The sequence below is a fragment of the Lepidothrix coronata genome, unplaced genomic scaffold (genome assembly GCF_001604755.1).
Source record: "Lepidothrix coronata isolate B3197 unplaced genomic scaffold, Lepidothrix_coronata-1.0 Scaffold13, whole genome shotgun sequence".
Classification (NCBI taxonomy): domain Eukaryota; kingdom Metazoa; phylum Chordata; class Aves; order Passeriformes; family Pipridae; genus Lepidothrix; species Lepidothrix coronata.
This window is the reverse complement of record NW_016690193.1, coordinates 8,141,114-8,149,955: the sequence shown is the minus strand read 5'-3', so window position 1 is coordinate 8,149,955 and position 8,842 is coordinate 8,141,114. Positions and strand designations below refer to the sequence as shown.

General features: G+C 40.5%; 1 protein-coding gene across 1 annotated transcript; it reads right to left on the bottom strand.

Moving 5' to 3' along the window:
* Positions 1-371: 371 nt before the first annotated feature.
* Positions 372-5,309, bottom strand: APELA (apelin receptor early endogenous ligand). Its single transcript, XM_017805940.1, has 3 exons — positions 4,839-5,309; positions 4,269-4,378; positions 372-1,943 (listed from the first exon to the last, which is right to left on the bottom strand). The coding sequence occupies exons 1-2, from the start codon at positions 4,912-4,914 to the stop codon at positions 4,290-4,292; spliced, it is 165 nt and encodes a 54-aa protein (XP_017661429.1). The 5' UTR covers positions 4,915-5,309; the 3' UTR covers positions 372-1,943; positions 4,269-4,289.
* Positions 5,310-8,842: the final 3,533 nt, after the last annotated feature.

The window sequence follows — 8,842 nt, the reverse complement described above, 5'->3', positions numbered from 1 at the left end:
GAACAGACATTTAGAATAATTTTGCAGACTGACAACAGGCTTCCTCTGTGAAGGAACATGCATATATAGCTTCTTATTAGATACATTATGTTTTTCTTACAATTTTATCGAAGTTAATTGAATAATTATGGTTATATGAAATATCCAGTGCCACATTAGATCCATTAACTCATATATGACATAACTGTTAAACAGCTACTCCTTTTCTTGCTTTCCCACACTCTTTACCTGTACTTCTAAACAGAGATAGCCATTGATACGGATGAAAGCCAAGTTAAATAAATAATTTTAAAAATATATTAAGCCTCTTTGGAAAACTGCTTTTTTTCAAGACTCCAAAGGTTTACCTGCAGGACTGTTGGTTGGTATAGACAAGTTTGACCATCTTTTTATGATGGTTTTCCACAACTCTGGAATAGGGTGTGATGTTATTTTTTTTTTTCTGTATGCAGAGAAATTTGAAACTCCTGTTAAGTTCTGAGAGTATGAATTCAATTAATTTTTCAAGTTCTTAGATATAAGGGATTACATATAGACATTGATTAGGAAGTGTCAACTACACAGTTTTCTTGATTGCTGTTCTTTCATTTATTAGAAATTATGTGTTGCAAGAAGAAAATTTTAATACTGGATTTAAACCATGACAGTGTTATCTTTGCTCATCTTTATACGTTTTTTAAAAAATAATGACATTTCAAGTCTAGTGCAATGACTTAAAAATCTGGATATGTTTTATTTTAAGGTTTGTTTTAGTTGTGCTAATGAAAGGGCTACTACATTTTCTTTTATATGTAGGTATGTAATTTCCGCTGATATAAAAAGGACATGTGAAACATGTATTTTTAAGAACAAAACTCAAAAGTTAAATGTCTCGTCGACCTACAGTGCTGAAAAGAACAGGCTGTTTTCTGTCTGAAGTTCTCATTCATTGTAGTGCCATGTTCAAATATCCCATTCATTTAAATTACAGGAATAGAGTACTACACAACACTTTGGTTGATCAAACAAAGGTTTCTTTTCAATGGTCTATTTTTATGCTCTATTTATAATACTGCAGTGGGTATTTTAGGAAAACTACTAAGCAAACAGCTCTGTAGTACTGTTTTAACTGTCTGGTTTGGCAGCCCAGTTTAAGAGAACAAATGATAGGCTTCGCAGTAACAGCTCATTAGACAGGAGGATGGGCTTGACCTTAAGGCCTGACTTAAGAGATCTGAGTTATCAGTTTTGCATGACCCTTGGCTAGTCTCTTATCTCTGTATGCTTCAATTCTCTATCTACAGAATGAGGAATAATATTCTCTTTGCTTTCTTATATTGTAAACTCTCACTATGCTTACTCTATGTGAAGCCAGTAGGACCTGCTGACTTTGGTGCTATTACAGTAACACATTCTATGTTATTGTTTAGGTAATTCCATAAAGATGTAATGTTAGGCGTTAAAACACATATGTATATATTATTAAGATATAAAACTACAAATCAAAAGTGGACACAGTTCTGTGCTGGAGTCTGACATTACTTCACCCTAAATACTGCCCTATATACAGGCTGAATTGAGTAGTTAACAGCACATCCAGTTTCATTCAGTCTGAAAGTTACATACCATTGTGAGTCCCCTTGGATGGATCCTTCCTTCTTAATGCCACTGGAACCCCAGCTCAGGTTTGAGTTTGATTTGGTTCTTAACTTTCACTAGTCATTAGGAGAGTCAAGGAATTTACCTCGAATGATTCAACCCGGTAAGTTACATGTACATCCTCCATCACCACCCTTCCCCCATCCCTTCCAGGTCCAGCAGAATGTGACAGACAGGATTGCTGAAGATGAAACTCTGGGGGCTGCCAGGTCAGCTGTTGTCGATCTGGACTTTTGACTAATTTAAATTCTCTATCTGTTTAACTGTTGCTCCTTTAAAACACTGAAAAGCCCATTATGAAATTGCTAGGGGAAAAAAAAAAGGAGAGAAATAGTCATTAATGAGAGATTTGGTAGTCTAAATTAGTTTCATATGAAACAGAATATGTTATTTATGAAATACATGGGTGAAATTTGGAGTAATGTTTCTTAATTTGGAAATTTCATCTACAAGGTTTAAGGGGAAAAAAAAAACACAACAAAAAAACCCCAAACCAAAACCAAGAAGGCTCCTAATATAAAATTTTCTTTCATTTTTTTCTCCTGTGTTTTGTCTATGTAACTGATAAAAAAAAAATCAAGTCCAACCCTCATTTTAAATGTTGTGAGAGGCTGCTATGCTCATTCTGAGTTTCCAACCACTACTTGAAATTCAGGCTTAAGAGTCCGTCCTGTTTGCATCTGCAAATAGCTTTATCCATATGTACAACTCCACTCCGCTGAGATCAGTAAGATTACTCATGTGAGTCAAGTTACCCAGGCATGTAAATATTTGCTGAATTAGGACTAAAAGTGGAAGGGAATGTAGGTGGTAAATCCTACTTAAGATAAAGGAGCTGAGCACCCACAATGATGACTCAAGAGACTTAGTTCAGGTGTCTGTTACCCCTTACTCCCTAGTCAAGCTTTATTGAGTTCTAAACAGCTTTATAAAGCAGAAGCATCTTTAGCTAAATGTCTACAAAATGTCTTATGAATTAGTAAGTACACTGTTTTGCTTTGTTATTGACTTTTGTTACAAGAAATCAACTCCCCACAGAAAAGGAGATAACCCTGCAAATACCTTTTATCTTGATATTCTGTAGGGAAAGTAATTCCAGTGTAACTGCACATGTATAATGCAGCTACTGCAGTCTCAAGCAAAATGCATTCATTATATGTGGTTTCAGAACATATAAGAGAAAATGAAAATGCTTTCTATACAGACAATTTCTAGATATGGATGCTGAATTGGAGGAAAAGGGAGTTAAATTTACTTTTCTTAGGAGCTGAAGCAAGTAATTCAGAATCGATTCAAGGAGTCTCTGGGTCTAAATTCCACTGTCCCTCTGTTCATTCAGTCTCTGCCTGCTGAGAGAATTGATCTGATTGCTTATCTTTTTAGGTTTCTGCTTAAACTGATGATGGAATCTCATTTAATCTGTCTCTTGTCTAAATGTAGCAGTGAGAAGACATGGCATTCAGTAGTGAAGCATCCTTCTGGCATGTCCTCCTTTATACTTGCAGCTTATTTCTGCCACTTGGTATGCAAGCCCACCTGAGATTAAATTTAAAATATGTTTATCTTTTTTTCAGCTTCACAAACTTGCCAGTTTACCATCCCATATGCACATTCCACGTGATTATAGGCCAGCACTACAGAGTGGAATGGTACCTTTTTCATGGCTGTTTGGGGAGTGGTGTAGGCTCTTTTCACCAAGGCAGTTTATGCATTGACAAGATCCTTGGTATAGGGTTGTTAAAAGTTTGACTTTGGTCTCCTTTTCACTGTTGACCACTCAGTAAATCAAAACATCTTGGTTCTACAGAGCGCAGGTTCTGCCATCATTTACTTAGCATGCTGTCATGCCTGGGGGTACAACATTATTATAATATATAATGAGTTTAGAAGATACAAAACTACTGACTACATGTTTTATTCATTCTTAAATTGCAAGAGCCCTGGTTTCCTTTTGATGCCACCCTATTTGCATATGCTACCTGTGTGCTTCTGCAGTCACTTAGTATTTGAATGTATATGCCCTCATCAGCTATAAAGCATTAATGTTTTGCACTTGTATAGCCTTTCATCCAAGGAGCTCAAAGTCTTTTGCTGACAATGATTAAGAATTACAGTCCCCTTTGAAGTGGGTGAATGCTACTACCTTCATGTTACTGATGGGCAGAGTGAGGTGACTTCGCCCAGCATCCAACACGAAGGAAGTGTCAGTGCTTGAAGCCCCGGAGCATCCTCTGCAGCTGCCGCTTTGTCCAGCCCTTACACTAATTACAGTCTTTGCCCCGCAGCTTTGCCAACAGCCTTGGAGGGCAGCGTTCGGCCCGTTTAGCGGACTCGGTTGTTGTTCACCCTGCCTCACTAAGGCATTTGCGCGGGGGGGCGGTGGCCTGGAAGGGGGACAATGCGGCGGCCGATGGGACCCGCGCACCGGCCCCAGGGCAGCGACCGCCCCGCCGGGGCCGCTTCAAAGCCCCGTTTTCAAACCAAACGAGGGAAGCCCGGATGCAATCACACCTGTGGCTTGGCTTGGTTCCTTCAGTGCCTCGTGCACTGTTCCGAATGGCAGGTGTGAGTTCGGAAAGGTGCTCACTGCGGGGAGCGCTCCCGGCCGCAGCCGGCACACGCGGATTTACCTGGGCAGGCTCGGGCGGGGTTCAGGGGAAGGGCACCCTGGAGTGGAGCGGCATGCAGCGCCGGTGGGAGCAGCCGTGCCGGTGGAGCTTCCTGCGCAGGGCCAGGTTGGCTGCGGAGAGAAGGACGGAGGGAGGGAAGCACGGCGTGAGGGGGGGCGGCCGGCAGTGTGCCCCGGCAGTTGCGCCGCGGAGGCGGCCGGTGTTACCTTCCGCGGGACGGCAGCCCCGGCCCCGCCGCTCCGCTCACCGAGAGCTACCGGTGTCCGCCCACCCCGTGCCGCCGGTGCTTCCCGGTAGCAGGTCTACAACAGCTGCTTACCTTGGGTCCATATTTATCCCAGCCCCCCTCATCCTCGAAGTTGCTAAACTCCTGAGATACCTGAGGCATCCTCTCACGCTGCCGCTACACGTAGAGATGAAGCGCACAGATCGATGCGCTAGGTAGAAACTCGTCTCGCGAGTAGAAACTCGTGTTGGGCGCGATGAGAGAAACATGCCGGAGATGCCCACGGGAGGCACGAACCCCACGCTCCCGTCCCGCCACATCCATTACGCTGAGGCATCGCCTACCTGGCCGCTGTCCGTAGGCTGGGAGGAGGCTCGCCAGGAGCAAAAACACGGTCCAAAGGAGCAGCTGGAGTCTCATGTCTGCAGTCAGCGCAGAGGCGAGCTCGGAGGGTGTGCGTATGTGTATATAGGCGAGGAAATGTAGGAGCAGCCGCCCGCGGGGCTGTAAGGGGCCAGCAGGGCGGCAGGAGCCCCTGCCCGCTCACATGCCAGTGACAAGCCGGGGAGCCAGAGCCAGCCGCCTTCACTAGCAGAGTTAATTATCAGGCAGGGGCAAGGTTCCTGGATTGCACTGGCCTTCCTCTCCTCTCTTCTCTTCTCCTCTCCCTTCTCTCTCTTTTTTTTTTTTTTCTGTCACTCCCCCTTATTTTCCATAAGCAAACAGCGCAGGAATGAAAAGCCCGTGTAAACAGCAGCTCCTGTCAATGCGTAAGGGCAAGGAGCCTCTCGAACAATGCGGCCGCTTCACTTTAAATTCAAGCCGGCCAGGAAAAAAACATATGTAAAACAAGCCGCGATGTTCCCTCCCCCATTTGCAACTGTTTAAACTTTACATTGCCCACATTGATCCCACATGCAGACAGCAATGGCAGGGGCAGGAAGTGTCCCCCAGACCTTTGTTTCTCCCTCTACCCCCGAAAGCGGGGGCAGGGAAAACCCCCCAAGCGTGGCCCTCCTCGCAGCTCAAATGCTTTCTGTCTTCTCTAAACTAGCTGAGAAGTTGTGGCTATTCAAAGTGCAACTGACAGTAGTTAAGGCTAATGGGTGTCTTTTGTACCCTCCATTATTTTTAAAGGATCAGAATATTTAGGAATTAATATGTGAGATTTTTTTACTGCGTGGGGTAAAACAGATGTATCTGTTCCAGCAGTTTGAGGGGAGCAGTTTTGGATGGGACATTGGTTTGCATAACACACCTGTACATTGCAGTGTATTTGTTCTAGATCATGGTGAGAGCTCGCTTTAACAAACCACGCTGAAAACAGCTGGTGCAGATACCCAAGCCTGAAGAGAAGAATGGCAAAACTTGCAGAATGTGGGAGCAGCAGTGATGGCATTGAAATTCAGTGAATTACTGGCATCAGTTGAAATTAGACTGGTTCTTTTCTTATTTTCAACCTGCTGATTTCTTGTGATGGAATAGCACCTAGTGATTTGAAAAAAAAATAATAAAATTTATTCCTTTTTGGGAAAAGTTTCTGTTTCAAAATATACAGGAAAGAGTAAATTTCTATATAGATTAAATACTACCATCAGTAATAGATAAGAATTATTGAAAGTTTTATAAAGTTGTATTTTGCCTAATTTCTTAAAGAATAGAATATATAATTGTTGTTTTATTGGGGTTTTTAAATTCAATTATCCTTGTATTTTTTCACTTGTGGGCTTTCCTATTTTCTTTAAAAGTCTATTTAACTTTAATAGTGTATGCTAGTTCCTCCTCACAGAATTACACATCATTAAAAAGTTACTTAATTTGTCTGACTATGTCCATACGACTTAAAAGACAACTTGCAGCTTGAATACATGGTGAAAATAATTATTAAATGTTGTTTTGAAATGATGTCAAGATTGTTGAGGAAGGTGTCTCAGACAAAGGAAAATCTTCCAGCAAAGGAAATCCTCTGCTGGTTGATCATGGTTCCTCCGTCATGAGCAGCAGACGCTTCCCAGTGTTCTCTGTAGCTTGGTGGTCATTAAGTTTTCTCTTTAGGATCTCTCACCTTTAAACTAGACTTCTCTTTAATATTGATGCCACTAGCTCAGCTGAAATCAGGGTCCCATGGTGCCAGTGACGGATTTGTCATAAATAGAATATAATTTCAAAGAGAAAGAGAAAGAGAAAGAGAGGAGTGCTGTGCCAAATCACATAACAAGTTTGTGACAGAATCAGGGTTACATCCTCAATATCCTAAATTTTCTAGCTCCACCAGGACACATTTAGGGATGTGTTCTGTTGCTCACCATGAATGAGAACACACGGGCAAACTTGTTCATACATCTCTGCAAATGATGATCACTTTCATTCAGCAGCCAGCTATGTAAGGTTCAGACTCATAACCCTAAGGTGGAAAGTAATACAGACTTCAAAGTGATAGAGACTCTGTAAATAGCTAAAAGGCAGAAAGAATGCATAGACTGCTGTCAGTCCCTCAGGCTCTCTAGGCCTCTTCTGCACCTGAATGTGGTCAAGTTTACCGACATTCTGAGGAGACATTAAATTTTAAAGGAAATTGAGTAAGATACAATAGTTAAGTGCAGTATTTATGTCTCTTTTTTTGTAGTTTGTTTACTAGTTCCACTGTTACCCTGTGCAAAAGTTTACAAAGGTTTATTTGACTGATAAGATCCAAGCCATGATAAATCACATTTATTGCAATTTTCATGTAAGCTACAGTAGTAATTCGATGCCTATCCACTGAAGAAATTTCTAAAATGTGTTACAGCCCTGATCTAGAACTTGTAGTTCTTTTGCAAGCAGCTTTCCTTCAGGTACTTACTTTCAAGTGGCTGCTTGAAATTAGGAAAATAACAACTAGCCAGAATGTAGTGATGTAATAGTTCTGCCTTTTTCACAGTATTTGCTGGTGGGTTTTGTGTTGGCTTAAGAGGAAAGGGAATGTAAAGTATGTAGGAAAGCTGGAGGTCTGTAGATAATGCTTTATGAGCTAGAAGAATTGGTTCTTTGAATCAAAACTTCCCTTCTCTTGCAATCTGAAAGGAACACAATAAAGGAATGATGATTTCAGCATTTATCACCCATGTCATTGCTACTTTTCCAACAGACATTCTGTTCCCTACTTCCTCTTTGATAGGATCAAAATAGTCAATTTATCAGTTTACATCCAGAAAGAAAAAAAAAATACTTAGCATATTGCAGAAATAATCTTAAAAGTTGTGAAAAGGAATATTTAGAAGTGCCTTTCCTGAATATCAAACATTAAGTAACACACATGGCATTATCTTCTGCTTAACACATTTCAGTAAGTACTGTATCACTTCACTGGATAGAAATTGTTCTGTGTTACATTTTCAGTACAGAGTGACTGTTACAGTCTTTTTATTTGGGAAAAAAATAATTTGAAATCATCGTGCCATTTCTAATAATAAAACTGGAATAAAGGAAAAGTCACTGAGGGAACATCAAATTATTTTGTCATATACAGAAAAAAAGTATTTAGATAAATGAGAGAGCAAGTCACTGCAAGAACAAAAGATGAAATAATGTGAAGAAACAGTAAAATTCATAGTACTAAGAAGTGGAATAAGCAAAGTTGCATTATAACAACAGGCAAGAAAGATAAGTGGGCACTTCCTAGTATGGAGTAAGAGATTAATTAGCATTCCCTATTGGGCTGCTAGTTAGAAAAATTGAATCCTACCTTTTTTTTCAAGGCCAGCAATAAACTATAGTGTTTATTGTTAATATTTGAGAACAGCTTTCAAATGCTATCAGTATAAAATGTTAAGTGAAGCCTCTCAAGTACAGGAATTAATTGTTATATATGGCAATACTGTTTTCATCCCTGTATCCCCTTGAATAATAGTTCTTCCCCTGCTAGTGGCCTGTAAAAATATATTGATCATTGTGGATCTCTACTGTTCTATAAGAAGACATGCTGAATGCTCAGCAGTGATAGTAACTGATAGTAAGTGAAAATTGTTAATTTTGACTTGGAAGTGTCAGATGAGATATAATATCAGAGTTTCTAACCAGATTTTCTAACTTTGTGTTCCCCAAATAAATCCATCCTGCTGATCCAGAAGAATTATTTCACTAACCATCTCACTAAGATCTAGGATAAAAACCTTTAATTCAAAAGAATTTGGTGAAGCACACCATCAAGTCCAATTGCAAATATCATTAGGTAAAATCTAGGCTTTCCCTTGTTCCTTTCTATTACATTGCAAGATGGTATGTCATCTGTGCAATAGACAAAATAGAAAAATGCAAAAAGATTATGTAAGTTGCTGTTTGAGGGGAAAATGTTGGTGAAGAATTGCTC

Bases quoted from the DNA above. Each gene is read 5' to 3' on its own strand.
- APELA (XM_017805940.1), bottom strand. From the start codon at position 4,914: ATGAGACTCCAGCTGCTCCTTTGGACCGTGTTTTTGCTCCTGGCGAGC. The intron at 4,379-4,838 runs GTAGGCGATGCC...TTCTCTCCGCAG, and splicing joins AGCCTACGGACAGCGGCCAG to CCAACCTGGCCCTGCGCAGG.